This window comes from Poecilia mexicana, unplaced genomic scaffold, assembly GCF_051168715.1.
Source record: "Poecilia mexicana isolate PSO_F unplaced genomic scaffold, ASM5116871v1 scaffold_18, whole genome shotgun sequence".
NCBI lineage: Eukaryota > Metazoa > Chordata > Actinopteri > Cyprinodontiformes > Poeciliidae > Poecilia > Poecilia mexicana.
In genome coordinates, this window is record NW_028263387.1 from 968,562 (window position 1) to 991,051 (window position 22,490).

Here is a 22,490-nt window from a genome sequence, read left to right on the forward strand (position 1 = left end):
GGGTCAGTAACAGTAGAAAGGTTCTATCATGCATTCCTGAAAATGAAAGAGCTGCAGAGATAAAGGATTTAGACTTGAACAAGGACACTCTGCCTACCGAAAGAGCTCTAGGAATACACTGGTGTACGGAGTTGGACACTTTCACGTTTAAGGTGAACGTACCAAGAAAACCTGCCATGTGGAGAGGAATTCTCTAAGTTGTTAACTCAGTTTATGATTCTCTGGGCTTAATTTCCCCATGTATTCTTCCTGTCAAGCTGATTTTGAGAGAACTCTGTCAAAGAAAATTGAGCTGGGACGAGGATGTTGGAGAAGGAGATTTGCAAAGATGAATGCAATGGGTTTCAGAACCCAAGGAGCTACCAAGTTCCAAATAAAGATATTTATGAAGCCAGATGATTTATGGGTTGCATTCATTAGGTAAGCTACTTCACCATCTCAATGGAGATACATGACTAGTTCACTTAATCCAGCAGATATGGCTTCACGTGGTACAAAATTTACCACTCTCATCCAGAAGTAACAGCTTCATCAACTGAATGGTCACTGTGCAAAGGTCACACAGCAGTACTGGATACCAGGACTGAACAGAGCAGTCCGCACAATAATATCAAAATGCATCAAATTCAGGAAATTACATGTGAGGCCTGCAGTTCAAAAAATGGCAGACTTATTGGAGCAGTGTGTACTCCCAGACAAGCCTAAGTTCACACATGTGAGAGTGAACTTTTTTGGACCTTTTGGACCTTGCAGCAGCAAGGCGACCTTTAACACTCCAACTGCCTCCCATCAAGGTGGAATATGGGAAAGATAGATTTGTACTTTCAGGAAGGTGTCGAACTCTATTTTTGAAGCAACAAACATTAGATGAAGATGGTCTTCACACACTATTATGTGAAGTGGAAGCAATCATAAATGATCGTCTTTTACTGCTTTAGATTATCCAATGAGATTTTAATCCCAAATCATATTCTGTTGTTAAAGAAGCAGCCAATCCTTCCTTCTAGCTTATTTGACAGTGATGATATATAATCACGTCGAAGATGGAGACAGACACAATGACCCATGGACAGATTCTTTCACCAGAAGGGTGGACCTCTGCAACTCCTCCAAAGGGACTATGGGTCTCTTTGCTGGGGCTATCTGGGTGAAGGAGGCTTAATACAAGTGTTTACTCCCCACAGGACACCAAGTTTTTCAGATTGTTTTTGACTTTGTATTTGTATTTTGCACAAAATCCCTTGAAAAGTCCTTGAAAATTCAATAAGGAACAATATTGAATGTTCATGCATTCAACAATGTATGAACAATATTGATTGGACTCTTTATGTAAGAAAGTTAATCCATCCCAAAACCTCAATAAAACCTCTCTTCTACTTCTAAAGGACTAACTCATAATCAGTCTCCCTCAACCCACCTGCAGTTATTTCTCATCACCTGACGGCGTGACTGCAGCACTAGTGTCACATTTCTGAGCTCAGAAAAGCAGCACATGGCAGCCAGTCGGAGCCTTGCTTTACCAAATGATCATCATCCTATCTGTGTTCGGTGGTAGTAACTTTGTGGAAAGAAAATTCATAACCAGCCACTATCAGTAACATTAAATTATTTTCATTGAACTTGGAATGTGTCTGCAGCTGCATTTTGCATTTTGTCTCTGAAGAGAAATCCTTTTTTTTGGTGAATGATGATCAATCAATCAATCAATCAATCAAATTTTATTTGTATAGCACATTTCAGCAGCAAGGCATTTCAAAGTGCTTCACATAATTAAAATAAAAGCAGCATGTGACATTGAAAAAACAGTGAGAAAGACATTTTGAAAAAGATTTTAAAAAAAGATAAAAACATTAAAACCCCTTTTAGGACTTCAGTTAAATGTCGTTTACCTGGGGCTCTAACCCTCTGGGACTTTAGTCAAAAACACCGTTTGACAAGGACTCCAACCTCTAGGTTTTTAGTTGAAATGCCGTCAACTGGGACTCTAAACCCCGTAGGACTTTAGTTAAACGTCATTTAACAAGGATTCTCACACCCCTAGATATAGATTCGTTGAACTGGGACGTTTTAAGGGGGGGCTTTACATAGACAGTGTGAAAGAGAAATAAAAAGAAGTTAAAAACTATACAAAAAGTAAAGATAAAAACATTATAAAAAGAAAGATAAAAAGTATAGATAAAAACATTAAAAACATCGAAGACATCAAAACCCACACTCTAATCCTAATTTAGCCATAAGCAACTCTAAACAGGTGGGTTTTAAGTTGAGATTTAAAGGCACCCAGTGTTTCAGCTGTTTTACAGTTTTCTGGAAGTTTGTTACAAATTTGTGGTGCATGGAAACTGAATGCTGCTTCTCCTCGCTTGATAAGAGTACAGTGTTAGCTGTTCCACTTTAGATGCTGATAAAATCATAACCTTCCCAGACTAAGCAAAGAGTTGAATAAAAGTTACCACCTCAAATCTGATTGTGGCTCCACTAAGTAGTTCAAACCTAGGCGACTCCTCCTTCAGACATGCCTTTCACCTTTCAGCTATTATAGCCAGGCACGTGCAGAGGGAGGGGGTTAGGGGTTATTATTTCCTAAGCCCTCTTCTGACACATAATAACATGTACTAAAATTATTTGTTTTTTGTTGGGGTTTTTTTGTACAACATAATAAGCCCTCTGGTCACCTTGTTACCTTTGACCTTTAGCCCGTGACGCACGACGCAATTGACTCTCGCGCAGTGAGATAAAGCGGCTAACTGCGGATCTCAACATAGCGAACATTCCAGATTGCAAAACGTTTTTGGTGAATAAAGTAGAGTAGACTTGCTACTTGTCAGATGACGGAAAACACTGAAGTCTCGTTTCTGCTTCAGCGGTTTAAGCAGAGAGGTAATGAAATACAACAGACACTGACAGGCCTCTGCGTCTGCTTTTCTCTGAAGAACTACTGAGCGGGAGGAGACAGCCAGGTGAGGAAAAACTGTTCTTATCTATCGATTCAGTATTTTTATCATACTGACAGGCTGTTGTTGTTGTGCTATTAGCTAGCTACTAGCTAACGACTTTGCTATCAAAGCAAGATAAATAAGAAGCTTCTTCCCTGTATCTTTAATGATAATAGTCATTCTTCAGTATCGCTTATGCAATAGGGGCAAATCGCCCATCCAAAACCGATCATCTCCATAATAGATGTATGTCTTCTGATTTCCTTTGCTGCATAATGTACATTGCATTTATTCTGGCGTTAGGTAAATGTATCTTGAAGGAGAATAGCACTTAAATAAAAGTCCAACAAGGATATTCATTTAGAATTAAAAATAACTCACCCTGAACTACCATGATAGATATAATGTATGTAATAAAAGTGTGTCATTAATGAAGGGGAAAAAACTCATTCCAGACTTTAGGGTCTGGTTCGCAGAGTATGCAGTTAATTTTTTTCCCCAATTATTCAATGAAAAAAAAAAACTAACCTCAGTTAAGTAAAATAAAATTGAAATCAAAACTTTTGGAATTGTAATGATTTCTTTTTTTAACAAAAAGTTTTGTTTAAAAAACTTTTTTTAAATTAAATAACTCATTTTTGTCTCGTGAACTTAAAAAGTTATTTGCCAAACAAACTTGTATTTGCACACATCAGAAATCTTTTGTTGCGATTTTAGGCCCTGCCCCGATGTCATGTGAGAATCACAAGCAAAACTTTGAGTCACAAACAAAAACTTAGAATAGCAAGAAAAGATTTATGACAAGTACAAATAAGTTTGTTTTGAAAAAAATAAAAAATAAATCACTTCATGAGACAAAACTGTGTGATTTTAATTTTTTAAAAAGTTTTTTTTTTTTAAGCAAAACTCAGTAGGTTTTTCTCATGGTGACATGCATTAACAATTCAATTTTTGCTTTTGTTTTTTTTCATCGTTTTTCTGCAGTTCCACGTTGATGCAGCTCTGCTTTCCTGAATGAACCATCTTCATCTCCACTGCAAGTGTAGCAAACAGGCAGCTCTTTTTTTATATAGATTACAGTCCACTAAAAGGTTGCATTGTGCCCTTGTTTATATTTTTAATAGTGTAATTCTGTAAAGACAAAATATGTCTGGTGGTCCAGCTCTGATTTACATATCTTGCTAAATTGCGGGTTTGAATATTGCAATACTTTCCTATAACAAAATAGACCTGAAGAAAGAAATTACTAATAAAATATCTTACATATGCATAGTTATATGCTCTATATAGAGATGTTCCTTAGCTTTGATTGTATATGTCACAATTTTGTAATTTATCATTGTTTATTAAACTCTGAAAGCTGTGTGGCTTTAATATTCTGTCCTAGAATGCGGTTAGATGTGCCCTTATTTTTTTGAGCACCTGCCCCTTTAGTGGTCTCTGCACGGCCCTGATTATAGCTGTTTAATCCTTACAGGTTTGGGAAGGAGCATCTACTCTCAAATTATGAATCAGTATCTTTCACATCTTCCCATTCACTGACACTGAAGGAGACAGAGAGTCGTCCACCTATCTTCCAACAAAAATACCAATCCCATGATAAGGGGCGCTGCCAGGAATCTTGGGCCCCTGACGAAAAATTTGTTTGGGCCCCCCTGCATAGCTGCTGTTACAATTTTTTGAGTCTATTTGACCCATTAAAAGCGTCACAATTTTAAAGGCTTGCAACTGCCTTGCTTTCTTTGGTTCAATACTGATAATTAGCACAATATTTACTGCTCATGAATTTAACATCCAACAGTCCACATACAGTATGCAAGTAGGTTGCTTAAATTTTTTCTATTAGTTTTAGATACTGAAATGTCTCTCCATGAGCAACAGTCAAAAGCAACGTGCAACTACACATAAAGCAATCCAGACTTCTCAAAAATGCTACGTAGCTGCATTTTATTCAAGCTGCAGTACATAACTTTAATAAAAAAAAAAAATGTTTTCTCCACATTTGTTAAAGCTGTCATCATGTTGTAGCAGTTTGTTATGAGACAGATAATCTGTGAAAACAATAAATCTCCTCCATCTCCTCCCTGAATTACTATTACTGGTTAAAGTAATGCACCGTTCTGACCAAAATGACCAATCAGAACTAGCAGGACGCTCTTAAGCGCTGTCAATCAACTTCATTCACTCACTGCTAAATGTGCTAATAGTGGAGAAACAACTTATCATTTCAAGAAACCGTTTATCTGCTGTCATTGGTAGCTATGCTAACTAAACTGAGCATTCACAGTTTGAATCTGCAGAGCTCTGTACTATGCTAGCTGCAGCGCGATACAAATCTAGGAGGAAGGATGAGCAGCACCACATGAGATTGTGATTGACAGCACTAAAACTCTCCTGCCACTGACTGGTTGTTTCTAGCACTGGGAGAAGGCAGAGGAAATAGATTTTTCACAGACTACCTCTCATACCATACTGTCACAACATAATGACAATTTTTAAAAATATGTGAAAAAAAAAACATTTTTTGTTACATACTGCAGCTTTAATTTCACTTAGGAGATTATAGGTCAGGAGGGATGTGGGTTAGAGCTGCTGCTGACTGACTCATCTGTTAAGTCGTAAAAGGCACAGGGAACAAGTTAAATATATGAATATGAATATATTGGTAGTTTTTTCCTTAATTCATTCAATGCTAGTGGAATGGATGTAATCAGTAGTCTGTAGCTAAGCTAATTATGCTAAATGGTTGATAATCTCACACAGTCTACCCACCTTTTGGAGAAAATTTGGGTTATAAATTAACACTCTTGCCTTATTCTCTCTCTCCCTCTCTCTTTTTTTTGAAAACCTGATTTTATAACTTCTCTTAGCAGCATAGTAACTGCCACAGTTGTTCTTGTTTCCTACTGATTGCTGCTAACAGCATCACTCTGAAGCGCTCCAAGCAGGAACGAACCATTTAACGCAGATAGGGGGGTCAGGGCAAATATGGATGTGTGTTTTTTGATCTGGGAGTCGGAACATTAAATTTTTACTGCTAAAAACAATCTTTGAAAATACAATATAATTAATTTTGTAACTGACACGGCCCCGATTTTTTTTAATTTTATTTCTATGAACAAAAAATACATAAATAAATTGTGGAGGGCCCCCTGTTAGTCAGGGCCCTAGAATTGTCATCACTTTTCCCCCCTATGCCGCGCCCCTGCCCATGATGCTCATGAACATTCTGGTACATTCTGGGGGATGTGTGAATAGATTGAAATATACTATAAAAAATATGAAAAATGTCTATTTTCTTTTCAGAACCACAACGAAACAATATGAGAAGAGTTTAGAGAAGATAACCAAATCTTTTTGTATGGTTGATGACAGTTGGACCTTTTTATGAACACTTCTATTCAATGTGTCATCATATTCCCATGAAGACCTCTCATTAACAGCTGATAGGTGTCAGTGTTGGCTCAGGGTTTGTTCTCCTAACTTTAAACCTAACTCTTGTCACATGGCGCAGCCCCAGTGAAATCTTTCATCTGATTTTACATGTTTGTTTTCAGGCAGCCATTCCCAGCTGGTGATCGGGTGACATTTAATGGAAAAGAGTGTATCTGCCAGAAGTGTACCCAACCTCTGCCTGCCAACAGCCCAGCACCCATTCAGGCTGTCCACAGTTAGTACTGATTCTAGTTCCTGTCCCAAACCTGAACTCTGTGTTCCATCCCCATGAACTTGAATTTTCCCATAATATCTGATGTCACTTTTACTCCATGATGAAACTGAAGCTAACTTATTCTATCTTCATCTACATGTGCTCTGTGCAGACTGTTGTGGTTGTGGGAGGGAGTTCAAGAATGAACAGTCTCTTGTTGCTCTGGACAAGCACTGGCACCTGGGCTGCTTCAAGTGTAAAGTGTGTAACAAGGTGCTCAATGCTGAGTACATAAGCAAGTAAGTTACTCTAGCTATTAACAGAGGTCCAGCTATCCTCTTTTTAATTGACTCTGTAAAAATGTTTGTGTGCTCAACCAAGAGTTGGTGTCAAGACTCTCTTGCACTTTATTTTGTGTGTCAGAAGAAGCTGGAAAGGTTTGGGAACCACTGCTCAACTGGAAGATTTCCAGAAGGTTTCTGGCATCTCCAAATCAAACATATCCCATGACAGTCCGACTGTAAACTAAATACAATGCAATATGTCATATTTGCTGTAATGTGTTCCTTCTAACTGCTGTTTGCTGGGCTTGACTAGGAATGAATTAGCTCCTTCACCAGATTGACAAAATGTCTTCAAGAAAGGTTCACACAGACCTCCGGTGACAAACAGCTCCTTTGTGTTCATGAAAAACACAAAGGAGTTTTGTATTGGCCATGGAACCACACAAACACATATTATTTTCCTTCATCTTTACCTGGATTTTGCTTTGACTTCCGTTCACCACTACAGCCTAACCATGACCCTAACCCATAAACAACACTTCTCCTGTGGACCAGGCCTTGATCTTCACATGGATCAGTATGTCTCCACAACATATTGCATGTTAGGAAAATGGTCCTTACAATGTATCAAGTACAAGGCCACACACACAAACACACTCTCACACAAATCCAATAATCCAAATGCTTAAAGCTTGTACATGTACAGGTTATTTCATGAATCCGACCTGTTTACTTTGATGCCAGATCCAGTCTTGATTCAATCGAGTAATCTCCATCCATCTTCATCTTTTTTGAAATGCTGCCTTGTTACATGTAGGCAACTATTTCTGTATGTAGTATACCTGAAATGCCAAGATAGGACACTTTGTCTTGGCAAAGTGTCAAGACAAAGTGTCTTGATTGGATATGTTAGACACTAGATTATCTGTGTGGTATTAAGCATGTCTGTTGCTGTGTGCTGTCTCTAGATAATTTCTCATGTGTTGCCCAAACAGAGATGGGATCCCCTACTGTGAGATGGATTACCATGCTATGTTTGGCATCCAGTGTGAGAGCTGTAAGAAGTACATCACTGGGAAGGTTCTGGAGGTATACTGTTTTTTTATATGGGGAAAATTCTTTGCCTCATGTGTCCCACTCCTTTTTATGGAGTGTCAAAGTTTTATGATTCAAAAAATGAGTGACTTGTTATATATTTATGCATACATATCATAAATATATAATGTGAATAAACAAGTACATAAAGAAATATATTATAGTGGATAAACAAATAACGGTATCTATACACAAGAAAGAAAATGTTCAGAAGAAACTTATAATATAAATATCTTTATTTTTAAAACATTCATTAATTGCAATTGAATTCATTAAATCTCTTAAAGGCATGTATCAATATTTCAGTATTCATAATATAGAATTTATTTGTTTAATTAGTTCTATGAACGGCCAGACTGACACAAATAAATAAGTCATTAAATGGATCATAAAATAAGTCAAATTAGTGATGAGTACATAAATGGTTGGATTTATAAATCTATTATTATTAAAAAACAACATTTACTATATGTAAAATTATTATTTTTGCCATTTACCTATTTTTGCTATAGTTCCATACCTTGCTTTGGATACATCAAAAATTAAATAATATCTATATTTTCTATCTGGAGATTGGTATACCAAAGATTGGTGTGGACATGTCCCCACCAACAGTGCGACACATGGGCTACTGCTTTGCATTGAGTCAGGAATATCGGTGGTCAGGAAATTAACAAAGAATCTGAAAAAGGAATGCAATGTTTTGCTATTAATTGTCAACATTATAACAGCAAGATAACATCCAAGGAAATCACATTTTGCATGTCAGTGAAAAGTTTTAATTAAAAAATATATACATAAAATATGGGGAGTAGGTTAGTTGCTGTAGCTTGACTTTGACAAACTTAGCATACCCAAGCTGCATAGTTCAGTGTCTTTCAGTTCAGTTAGCACAAAAATAAGGCAACCCACACATCTACTGTATGACAGATTATCAGTAGAGCAGGTGTTTTACGCCGGAGTTTCAAGCGTCTGCCTAAATAAACCTTCCTTATTTTAATTGTAAGTAGTTCTTTAAATGTCCTGTGAGATGATATACTTACCCATGTATCGATAACAACTGGAACTTTCAATATCCAGCAAGTTATTTTCGCAATATGCCGTCTATAAAACGAGTGCCCCCCGGATTAATTACCTCTCTGCAGCTGAAGCTGTGAAGTTGCCGTATTAACCCGATACTTGCTGGAAAGGGCAACGCCTCCCCTTTCAGAAACCGTTGGAATTTTTCAGATAGCGCTACGTGTGGCGGAATTACGGTACTGCAAATTTGGATGTGTCGCCGCCGACACATCCCGCCTAGAAGGGTTAAATTAGCTAATCAACCACCACAAGTGTTTAGGCAATTACTTTTTAATGGTCGCAAAATAAACATCAAGACTGAAAATTCAAAAAACAGAAATCTATAGTGGATTGAATGTTCTGTTTTGGTGTGTTTACATACTTTCCGTGTGGGAAGTGTTTGTGTTTTTTTAATGTAATCTTTGCCCTTTCTACACCTGGAGCTGTTGTATGTTTGTTGCCATGGCAACGGTTCTGCGTGTCATATTAAGCTGATATAGGCCCCGTTTACACGACAACGATTTCGGGGGAAAACGGAAGAGTTTTGTTGCGTTTGTAGTGCGCATTTACACGAAACCACCGAATGTTTTCTCTGACAACGGCACAGATTGAAAACGGGTTCCAGAGTGCGATGTTTCTGAAACGTACCGTTTTCCGTTGTCGTGTAAACCGAGAAAACGGATCTTTTCTTCCAGAGAATCCCCAGCTCATGCATAGTATGACGCAAAACATAGCTGCTTCCTACAATCCACAGAAGAAGAAGAAACTACTCACAATACTGGTGTTACTGTTTCCCCATCAGATACGGTTCCCTCAGCATCTCTTCACCGCTCCACCGCCCAGGTGGCAAAATACACAGCTGCTTGTTCAGCCTCTTATCTAGAGAACTACGGACCAGCCCCGGCTCCTGACGAGTTTAACAGGGGGGGCATCGACTTATTTTGTGGGGGCAAAATGAGTCTACGTAGCTGAACATAGACAACAACATCAATAGCATACAGGCTACTTGTTAACAAGCTTAACGTGCTGTATTGATATTAGCTAGTCATCTTTTAGCTAACTTTACCTGCATCCAACAGCTTTACTCAACTCAGTCGGTTAGTTTGGGGGAAAAAACTGTGCAAAGTTATTTACGTTTTGCTGGTTTGCTGCCATGATTCTAACACACCTGCGCAGCAGCAGCAGGTCTCCTTTGCTGCCTCACAGGTGTAAACCCTGCGCGAGCGTCTCAGCGTTAATGTTGCGTTTGAAGGCGGCTCGGAAAAACAGGTTACGACTTGTTAGCAACGGATTAAACTGTTTTAACTGCTGGAAAAGGTGACAGAGGACACGGATATGGGAAGGGCGGGAGCTCCTATTTTATCAAATTTATATGTAACAGCTCTGTCTTTACCCCTCCGTCCTGTTATGCACACTCGGAGACCGGTTGGTTGGTTTTTAGTTGATTTATTACAATCTGCAATCAGTGGTTGACAAAACACATATGGCGCAGTGAGCCTCTCTACTGGTCAACCTATGGCTCACAACAGAGCGCTGAACCAACTGTGTAATTTACAAATAATTATAGTGAATATTTTCTAGGCCATTTGATCGTATAGTTTTAGAATATAAATAAAAATATGAATAATAAATACAACAACAGTCATTAAAAGCTCTCTGGGGATTAGTGGAAAAGAACATGTCATGTTGCCATAGAACCCAACAAACAAACAGAATGGCAACCACAACTGACAAACTGATAAATATAACAAACCAACTGACAAACTGATACACATATCTGACAAAATAAATTACTGACATTCAATATAACATAATTACCTGCAATCAGTGGTTGACAAAACACATATGGCGCAGTGAGCCTCTCTACTGGTCAACCTATGGCTCTGTGCAATGCAACAAAGATTCCAGTCACCCTCCCAAACAAACCTCCAACACCATTTGGAAGAGAACCGGATTTGTTGACTTACCACAACAGAGCGCTGAACCAACTGTGTGGAATTTTTGGTTTCTCATCCAATTTATAGGTAACCAGTAGGGGGCGCCAAAAACCACCAATTACAGGATAACTGTGAACATATTTTAGCAGGAATTTCATCTGTATATCTAATACCCGTTACATATATAGGAATAACAGACTGTTGGCCATTCCAAGGTAAAAACAATAAACAGCTTCCAGTCCGGGGCCCGCTACGGACACCGTGAAAGCTCAAACAAAGTGTTGCAGCAAAGTTATCCCACTTTTTCCAACTGCATGCGCCCTAATCAGACGCACACAATGCGTGTTTTCTCCCAATCTATAGGGAAACATGAATCCACATGCCTTCAAGTAGAACTTTTTTTTAAACACATGCGCACTCAGTTTCAAAGAACCTAGCACCAACTAGGCGCAGCGAGAGCATTACACGTTTTCGATGTATGCCGTTACTGTGTAAACACAGATCGTAATTAGAACGTTTTCGTGTAAACGATCCAACAAAAACGGAACAAAACTTCCGTTTTTATTGGATCGTTGTCGTGTAAACCCCTATGATTAATGAAAAAGAGAATTAGTTTCAAATTGTTCTCCTGGGTTTCTATGTCCCTGGACTAATTGAATCATTTGTTTGTAGAATGTGGCCATATTCACAGCAATCATAAAATAGGATGAAATATTATATGAACCATAGGAGTCAACGTTTGTTAACTCTTTCTCCTACAGCAGCAATTAGGTAAAATTAAATTATTGGCTTTAAAAGAGAAATTTACTTAATCCTCTACTGCATCTTGACAGAACTGACAGAAACAAAGTTGTTTATATCTATATCCAGAGAGAATACATATCCAAACATCGGCACTTTTCACATATTTAACTTAAACCACACATTAAAGAAATTAGATCGTCCATATGGGGTCTATGACTATTGTTTGTGACAGATTACTGCTCATCCTACATTAGAACTGTATATGCTTTTGTGGACATGACTACATATAATGGCATCCACTGTCCTCAGGTGCATGTCATTAGCCATGGCGGCTAATAGGCGATGTCCAGTGCATATTGATGGTCACTCTACATCTCAACTGCCCCATCTAGCTCCAAACAAAGTCCCACAGAAAATCTTGACGAGCTGAGACACGGATGTGACTTGCAGTGGCGTTTTCTGATATGGACAATTGTCCAAGGCAGCACCGTGTTGGGGGGATGACATGAGCTGAATTTTGCAACTGTTTTCAAATGTAGGCAAGCATTGAGCAAATACACACACTAATTTCATAAATCAGAGTATGACTGATAAGTTAATTTTTTAGTAATTCTATCACTAAGTGACAGATGTTATATAGATTAATTGGATGACTTATGTTTGAACATCTTTACATTTCTTAGTATGCTTTATGCCTGCTAAAATGTTTCTATTTTCAAAACGCATTATTTATCTTATAAGCTTCATCAGGATGTAAATCCTGAGTTATTGAATAAGGCTGTACTCACATTTAAGTTTTGGCCTTATTCTTAACTGCCCCACCCCCACCCATTCTTCCTCACAATGCGTCCCCACCAATTTGCAACACAAAGTTACACCCTTGGATACACCTCACTTTACATGAACATGTTTTGTTCATGTGGATTGAATGTTGGAGAGGATGTCCCACTCTGTAGCTCCACTCTGTTTTATTAAAGTGAGTCTGTTCCCTCACCTAAATAGTCTCTTCCCTCTGCAGATACATAGAGGTGTAGTGAGCACTGTGCTAGGAAGTAGTGATGGGAAAGAGATGGACTCATTGGGTCTTTATAGGCCTGCCTCTTATGCCAAACATCATGCCACATTTGCTTTAAGTTTCACATTTCTACTTTTACTTGAAAGATCAGCCCTGCAGGACTTTGAAGGAAATAATTTCTCCTTCGTGCAGGCTTGGCTTTCAACAAAGACAGGATTTGATAATGGTAGTATCTACTTTCCTGTCCACTCATACGTTCCATGTTTAAAATTCAATCCTTTTCCATCCATTTGGTATCTCCGTGTTCCAAAGTCAACATCCTCTCTTCTTATGCCCTATCCATCATTCAGACTTAATCTAGTTCAAATATGAACTCTTCGCATGGCCTCCTGTACCTTCTGAGGATTTTCAAGTGCCAGACCTGTCTCCTTTTGACCCAGTTCCACCTTGACCTAAAGTCTCTTTGCTCATTTAATTTCAGTGCATATCTGTCCCCGAATGCCTTCACTCTCCATCTGGTATCCATTTGTTTCAGACAAGCACTAAACAGTATGTTATCCAACAGGGCGTTGGCGTTCCTGATTTCTGCTGTTTTTTCCAGCTCAGATGACGCAGCAAAGCAGAGCAACTCCTAATGGATTTAATGAGTTCACTGCAAGGCTTGTCTCTATGGAGTTGTTGAAATTATGGGTGAGATCAGAGAGCAAGAAAATTTGAAAGGAATGACATAAATTTACTTGGTTTCATGATGCACTGATTTATTATGAAGTGTTTCTTTTTGCAACAGAAAGCATGACAAAAGAAAATGTAGTGTACCACCATTATTTGTGGGAGTTAGGGACAAATAGCTTAAATCTGTAAATATTTGGTACTCCTTCTAGAAATATTTTACTATCATATTTTAATAATTAAAACTAGCTTTGTAGTCGATGTGACCTAGCCCAAGACAAAAACCAGCTCCCCTAAAATGTTGGTACAGAGGCAGATTGCCAACTTTAGATAACTTACTTTACTAGCACCACTTATACATAGCTTGCGTGCTTGGAGTTGAATTGGTACATTTTACATCCAATGAAAGCAAGCATGCAAATAAATTAATTGGACTTTATTCTTGCAAATAGGTGATATTTCCCTTATTTTGGCCTTGATTGGTCTTGAAAATGTCAGAGACTGAGATAAGACGGAGTACACATGGGATTGAGACCATCAAAAAGTGCTCTCAAGGCCAAAAACGGTCTCCAGTAATACAGCAGTAGTTCAAACATCAAACCTACCTTAATATCCAATAATACACACATTGGAAACCATCTTAGCACTATAGCAGAAGCTAACATCCATGCTCCTTATAATCTCTGCTATTAGAAGAACAATCAGTGTCAAGGAAATCAAATGCCGCTCTTTGATTGCTTGCTTTTTAAATGTCAGCCAGTGTCAAGTAACATTGTGCCCAAGTATTTCAACTTCCCAATTTGCATTTTCTTTGGAATAATTATTCTAGGTATGCTTGACGACAGAGGTCGCGCTAGACTTTTATGTTATGTGTCATTTGACCGACGGCATTAAAAAAAAAAATCGGTCATGTACTATTTTTACCCATCAAATTACAATCATATTAACATCGGCTATTTAGCCGTATTTATATGCGATTTAGTTAATTTTCACCTGGTTGAATCCAGATCCCATCCCACATAAAGCAGATTAATGTATCTAACTTTTTCTCCTAGTGACTCAAACCACTGACTTTGGTCCCAATAATATAATAAATGAAATTAAGCGACTCCACTTAAATTACCTGCACTTCACCTACTGGGGTCTGAACGCACAGCCTCACAAATTCTTCCTGGTTGCATCTGCAGAGAAATCTGTGCTGGTTCATCAGTCAGTTGGATATGTCTGATCCAAACTGATCCATTGAACTCTGCAAGTTTTTTACCCTATGCGGTCCAGATGTGCGATTTTACGAGGATTTTTTATTTTTATTTTTTTAATTAATTTATTTTTTTTGCATGGTTTCGCTTCCCCGAAACGGACAGGTGTTACGTCTGCTGCGCTCCTCCTTAGCGCCATTCTTCTGGACATGGAAGGGTAACATCTTCCAGCTCCTTTTGTTAAAACTGCAGGATGAGTTAAGTTTAATTCTTCGCAGCGGCGGAGCCGTGTCCACATTAAGCGTGCAGCGCACTGCACATGTTATGGTCTAATTAACTTCTGCACTTTATTTATTTCCTCACAGTAAACTGCCGGCTCCTCTGTTCAGACTATGAATAGATTAACACAACTTTGCATTCTCTTTAGTTTTCTATGGTCTTTTAATGGAGACTGGAATTAAACGCGCTATTTCAACCAAAGGTTTGCAATGTGCTTCTGAACCAGACGTGCTCCAAAGTGTCCTGTCCATAACTCTTCAATAGTCTATAATATCTGCCCATCATGTGAACCAGTCAAGGGTGTTAATTATAACCTGTTAAATGACAGATGGGCTTTAAATTTTCCCGTCATTTAAAAAAGAAAATGGTCAAATACTGAAAATATTCCATTAACATGACCTCTGCTTGACGAAGAAAATCTGTGAATAGACAAATTCATTGCAGCATGAGTCTGTCTCTGTGCAAACAGAGCAGAGATATTGGATGATCGTCTGTCTAATGAGAGGACACTGTGGGTCAGCAGAATCAGATCCAGATCATGAGATGTTAGAAATTCTACTCAAAAGCTATATTTCTATTTGAAGCATTGAATGGGGATCTGAGCACAATATCCAGTGAGTTCAAAGACCTGTGCTCTGACTGCATCAGCCTGATGATGGATATGACAAAGTTTTCCATAAATGAGCGGTTGGTTTACTTTATCACAAAACTAAACCAAACACTATAATCTATAACCTATAACAGTGAAGTTTTTTGTTGTTTTTTTAAGAAAGATGTGTTCTTCTTTACCTTTACTTGTTTTACCTTTAAATGACCAAACCTTGTGAAATGAAAAGCCTCAAAGACTCTCTACTTGTTAAAGGATGTTCCAGGCTTCATTTTCACAAGAACTATTGGAATTGTTACTAAAAGGAGCTTGCATACAGAAATTCAACAAGCATATCCCCACACTTTAAGAGATATAACACTTGCAGCAATTCATAAAGCTATAATTCAGTCTGTACAATGTTCTTCCATCACTGTAGTGGTTTGGCTCATCCACAAAACAGGACAGATCCAAGCAGCAACAAAATATCAGGTCTCATTATATCATGATCATCAAGGCTGATCTTCTCTACTGTCATGATTTGCATTAGTCAGGAAAAGGGCCACTAACATCTCTTCAGACCCCACACATCCTGGACACAGCAGTTTATACTTTTACCTCCAGAACACCTAACAGTCAGAGTACATATGTACGCACGCATGGACACACATAACATAACATAACATAACATAACATAACATAACATAACATAACATAACATAACATAACATAACATAGAACCCAGTGGAGCACTGAGAGGTTAAAAAATATATCTCCAAGTCTGAATATAACTGACAAATCTGTCATATCCATAGCAATTCTCCTCAGAGCCCTGACACAATATTATTCCCATTAGTTTCTAGATGTGAAGCCAGCACATGACAACCCTGCGTTAAAGATACGAGTCATGAGAAATGGAGGGTCACAGAAAGGCCGTTGAGATGATCTACGAAGGACCTTGCTGGAAAGTTTGAACATTTAGTTGCATTCATGTAGCCAAAGGAAGTTTTTACTTTCTTGCTTCTGCTATCATTACACTGGTACATTGCTGTCTTTGTTTTACAATAGCTCCACCTTGTGACTGATAAAACACATCTCTCTAGTCTTGTTTCCATGAGTTTGCTTTGGTAACTGAAAGAAATCTATTTCAAATAGCACGGTGCACCTCACCTTGGCAGTCAAAGATAATACCTTGATATCTATAAATTGGAATTTAGAAAATAAGAGTGCTGTACAAGTTAATGAGTACAGTAGCATTCCATTTGTGATTCCTCTGAATATCCTTCAGCACCAGTCTAACGTCATTTGTTTGGCCAACAGGCTGGAGAGAAGCATTACCACCCCACATGTGCCCGATGCGCTCGCTGTGAGCAGATGTTTGGAGAAGGAGAAGAAATGTATCTACAAGGTGAGGGGCGGCTGTCACATGCTGGACTCATATTTTTGGATCTGTTTTTATCATTTTATTTCCCTCTTCTATCCACAAACAGTAAAACACAGTTGTCAGCGATTCCAAGGAATCTGCCATTGCAGAGATTATTCCACACCACCAACATAACAAAAAAAAAAAAAAAAAGAAGAACCTTAAAACCTCAGAACAATATAGACATGGGGAGTTATCTTCTCTGAAGTGCCTGCTGGCATAGCTGCTGAAGTTCTGTCTAGTCTGACCCAGCTGGTTATATTTATCTAAACAACTAAGTCACTGCTGATTTTCCACGTATTCCTGTCCTCTTAAACTGGCATTTAGAAAACTATTTGTACCTTTTTAAAGCATCTGGGTCCCCATTCTGGATTCAAAATTTTCTATGTCTACAGGAGGTAGAAATATTGAATTGTTGATGCCCTTTGGATTAATTCTGTTTGGGCAGCCACTTATGGGAAGTTCTTCACTCTTCTATGTGAATAACGATTCTCATTGTGGTTCTCTGGAGTCCCAAAGCCTTGATGGTTTCATAACCCTTTCCAGACTGATGGGTGTTAGGAATTTAGTTTCTCATTTGTTCTTGGACTTCTTTATATCATGGCATGATGTGTTGCTTTTTGAGATCATTAAATCCATATCACCAGGTTCAGACAAGTTCCACTTTAGTGACTTTTTGACTCTTCAAGTCAGACAGTAATCAGTGCGGATGAGGTTAATGATTCTGCACTTAATATCTGGTTAGCAAGGGAGTATTAATAGTTTTGCATAGGGTCACATTGGTTTATGTGGTTTTTATCCTTTAGTGAATTAAATTGTCATTTGAAAACTGCTTTTTGTATTTCTTCAGACTGGGAGGTAAAATGGAAGATAACACAACCTGAAGAAATAATAATAAAGTAATAAATGATAAAGTACATGATAAAGTAATAAATGCCCACTTTATCATGTAGCACATTTGAACAAAAGAACAGTATTAGGGAGGGTGTAATTTGCAACACATAAATTCAACAAAGAAATATTGTCCATAAATGAGTGAGCTGTTTGAATCAGAATCAAACTCTGAAAACATTTTAGACTAAATGAAATGTGTAACAGTTGCTGGGTTTATCTACTTTTGTCTTCAGGATCATCTATCTGGCATCCCCCATGCAGACAAGCTGCCAAGCAGGAAGAGAAAAGCAAGGTGGGTTAAAGACACCTGCAGCTGAAGGCGATGGAGCATAAACGCTCAGAAAAAAACAATTTCTAGTTGTAGAATCACAGGTGTAAACTAAGGTTTAAGAAAGTAATGTTGGATTCCCTTCAGTGCATTTCTATTACATGTAGTAGCAAAACTAGGCTGTTTTAAATAGCATAAAAATATCTGCTGAACATCTCTACATTTTACCCTCAGACATTGGAAATCAAATGGAAATGTCTGCTCTTTTCTTTGAAGTTATTAGGTGGCAACTACCTGTAGTTCATTTCATATTTTAAACCATCAATTGACAAGAAAATATTTTTCAAGGCACTTTACACCAACTAAATGACATACATTTAAATTTGACTGTGATATTAGCAGAATAGACCCTTCAAAACATAGCTGCACACTGCAATAGCATTCTGAAGCCATTGTAGATACAAGGAAATAACACAAACTGGCAACATACACTCTAAAAGTCTATTTGAGCTGCTGTTCATTTTATGGTCTTATTTACATTAATCTCACTTAATTAGTTTGATTTAGTGATGACAACTTACTTTTTTGTGTTCAGTTAGCTTCAGAAGTTACAAATCTTTACATTTTACTTTGACTTTATTCAATACAATTTACTCAATGCCAGCTGAATCAGTTTATCCAACTCAATATATTACAATCTAACTCATTTAATTAAGATTTTAAAACTGAATTCATTAGATGTGTTTGAAATGTCAAATTTAAGTCAGTGTTACTCAAATCATTTAATTTACTAAAAATAAAGAAGGAAACTAATAAATTATCTCTTTTTTACCAGGGTTTTTTGGCTCAGGAGGCCTTTATTTAAGAGTAGTTAGACAGTAAAGTGGGTAATGACAGAGAGGGAAGACATGCAGCAAAGGTCATCAGGTTGGAATTGAACCTGTGACGGCCGCGTCGAGGACTAAGGTCTCCTTATGGGGGTTGTCCTCTACCCTAACTATCATAGCAGGTACAGGATCTGTCCCTGGTGAAGCTTGTGTCATGACATTAGACATCGGGTATGAACTCGGCATTGAACTTATTTGTTTCATATACACCTTTTATAGTATTCTCTAAAAATACACTGTTAGAGTACTTTTTAAGAGTATTCTCTAAAAAGTGTATTTTTAGAGTACACTTCTTAGTGTGCACTTCCAAAAGTGTATTTGAAATAATTAAGTTCAATGCTGTGTTCATATCCTACGTCTGATGTCATGACAGAAGCTTCACCAGGGACAGATCCTGTACCTGCTATGATAGTTAGGGTAGAGGACAACCCCCATAAGGAGACCTTAGTCCTCGACGCGGCCGTCACAGGTTCAATTCCAACCTGATGACCTTTGCTGAGTAAGACTGACTTAAATTTGTCATTTTAAACACACTTAATGAATTCAGTTAAAAACACTTTCTTTGAGTTGGGTGAGCTTATTGAATTGAGTTAAATGATAATATATTGAGTTGGATAAACTTCATGAATTGTGTCAGATTTTTTTAGATTACAGTATGTTTCTCACAGTTACGGATACGTAACTCGTTAAAACGAGATACGTATCTCGTAATAACGAGATAGCGACCGAAAAAATTTTTTTACTGCGTGATAGCAATGCGCTTCCGTAAAATTGTAAAAAAAAAAAAAAAAAAAAAAAAAAAGCATATATTTAAAACTAAGACATTTTTTGACAGTGGAAAGTCACATTTGCAGCAAAAAAGTAACAAAAATCTTGTAAGGTTGTAATAAATTTAGGAGATGTTCATCTGGATCTAACGTGCAAGTTGAAGACTCAGGGTATTTTCTGATATCATAACAACACCTCAGGTGCAGACTTGCCGTGGAATGGGATCCAGAATACATACCTGAGACATAGAGGAAGAAGCTGCAACGTGATTGTATCAGATCTGCACTCAGGAGATGTTCTGGTGAAAAAAATGAACCCAGATCTACATCTTGCAATTTGAAATATATCCAGAAGCATATCCCCTGATTCTACTACCTCAATCTTAGAAGATTTTTGTCGCAAATTATTTTCTAAGGTCTGAGTTTTTTGACTCCTTGGTGGCCATTTTGTTTCTTTCATCTACAATGACCCTAATACTCCATCATAGTCTTAGCACAACTTACTGAGGGTAAAAATTACAAACTGTAAGTGTTTATCTTCTAAAGGCATGAGTAGTTGAGTTTGGTCAGTGACTCTGATAAATATCCTTTAAAAAGGCATTGACTGGGACTCTGAGCTGAGAAACATATAATCAGAATGGGATTTCTCCAGTAAAATGCAAACAAATATTGGCACAAAACTGTTGATGTGTAATCAGTTGATCTTATCAATCAATCAATCAAATTTTATTTGTATAGCACATTTCAGCAGCAAGGCATTTCAAAGTGCTTTACATTATTAAACACAAAAACACAGTCATGCAACATTGAATCAACAATCAAACACATAAAATTTCTTGCCGAAACTTATGACATTCAACCAGTAATAAAAAAGATATTAGATGAGACATGTAGGGACAATGGTCCTCCCTTGTATAACTCTCTAGAAAATCCCTCAAGTTATAAGTGTTAATTAAATAAATAATTTATTCAGTTAATTTTGGGGAAAGCAATCACAACTGATGTGCAAAATTGTTCCATATTTGTTTTATTTTGTAGAAATATCCAATTGCTGTTGAAATAGTGTCATATTATCAGCAAACCATGTGACTTTAGTAGTCCACCCTGTGATCCATCTCTTTTCTATATTCCTTATGACCTCTCCTTCTCAGAAGCAGGTCCGGATACAGCTCAGTGAAGCCCCTAATAAACAGGTGGGTGCGCTTGTCCTTGCAAGCCCATCTCCAAACGACCCACTTCCTCCCTCCTGCCACAGTATGCCACAGTCATTAGCTGCATGGGTTGGTTCTAACTGTTTGAAACTGCTAGGTTGACCTTTCTGCCATTAACTATTAGTGTCCAACTTCCAGTGATTCCTGCTTCAGTCAACAGCTCGCAGATGTGAGCAGAGTGAAAATGATCAGTCTGTGCACGGCCACTGATTATTTCAGTCAGTGCTGTTTGAACTGACCATTTCACTGGTCAATTCAAACAGTAGTCAGACTGCTGTTTGACGCGACTCTTGGCTGCGCCAAGAAATTCTGTCCATGAACGTAATGAACAGAATCGATGACAAAGGGCAGCCTTGGCTGAGTCCAACTCTCACCGGAAACAAGCTCGACTTACTGCCAGCAATGTGAACCAGACTCTGACACCAGTCATACAGGAACCTGACAGCCCGTATCAAAGGGCTCAGTACCCCATACTCCCAGAGAACCCCCTCACAAGGCTCCCTGAGGGACACGGTTGAACACCTTCTCCAAGTCCACAAAACACATGTAGTCTGGTTGGGCGAAATCCCATGCACCCTCCAGGACCCTGCTGAGTGTAGAGCTGGTCCAGTGTTCCATGACCAGGACGAAAACCACACTGCTCTTCCTCAATCCGAGGTTTGACTATCCGACGGACCCTCCTCTCCAGGACTCCCGAATAGACCTTGCCAGGGAGGCTTAAGAGTGTGACCCCCCTGTAATTGGAGCACACCCTCCGGTCCCCCTTTTTGAACAGGGGGACCACCACCCCAGTCTGCCAATCCAGGACAACTGCCCCTGATGTCCATGCAATATTGCAGAGTCACGTCAACCAACGCAACCCTGCAACATCCAGAGCCTTAAGGAACCCAGGACGAATCCCATCCTTCCCTGGGGCCCTGCCACCGAGGAACTTTTTAACCACCTCAGTGACCTCGTCCCCAGAGATGGAAGAGCTCGACCCAGAGTCCCCAGGCTCCGCTGCCTCAATGGAAGGCATGTAGGTGGGATTGAGGAGGTCTTCGAAGTACTCTGCCCACTGACCCACAACATCCTGAATTGAGCTCAGCAGCACACCATCCCCACTATAAACAGTGTTGGTGCTGCATTGCTTCCCCCTCCTGAGACGCTGGATGGTGGACCAGAATCACCTCAAAGCCGTGCGGAAGTCTTTCTCCATGGCCTCTCCAAACTCTCTGAGTTTTTGCCTCAGCAACCACCCGAGCCACATGCCGCTTTGACTGTCGGTACCCATCAGCTGCTTCTGGAGTCCCACAGGACTTTTTGGTCTGTGGGATCAGGCCACAGGCCAAAATGTGGTAGGACTCCTTCTTCAGCCTGACAACATCCCTCATCAAAGGTGTCCACCAACGGCTTTGAGGGTTGCCGCCGAAACAGGCACCAACAACCTTGTGGCCACACAGCTCTGATAAGCCCCTCGACAATGAAGGCATGGGACATGGTCCATTCAGACTCAATGTCCTCCAACTCCCCCGGGAGGTGTTCAAAGTCCTGCCGGAGAAGGGAGTTAAAGCTCCATTTCACAGGAGACTCTGCCAGACGTTCCCAG

General features: G+C 38.8%; 1 protein-coding gene across 5 annotated transcripts in view; it reads left to right on the forward strand.

Annotated features, from left to right (window-relative positions):
- ablim2 (actin binding LIM protein family, member 2) overlaps positions 1-22,490 on the forward strand; it is a 264,772-nt gene that overhangs the window by 199,625 nt on the left and 42,657 nt on the right. For 4 of the 5 annotated variants that reach the window (XM_088015821.1, XM_088015825.1, XM_088015823.1 and 1 more), the window contains exons 4-9: positions 6,494-6,606; positions 6,758-6,884; positions 7,865-7,958; positions 16,773-16,860; positions 18,003-18,061; positions 20,843-20,884. In XM_088015821.1, the coding sequence (XP_087871947.1) occupies positions 6,494-6,606; positions 6,758-6,884; positions 7,865-7,958; positions 16,773-16,860; positions 18,003-18,061; positions 20,843-20,884 (523 nt within the window). The remainder of the gene's footprint in view (positions 1-6,493; positions 6,607-6,757; positions 6,885-7,864; positions 7,959-16,772; positions 16,861-18,002; positions 18,062-20,842; positions 20,885-22,490) is intronic. The other variant, XM_088015822.1, reaches the window with a different exon arrangement.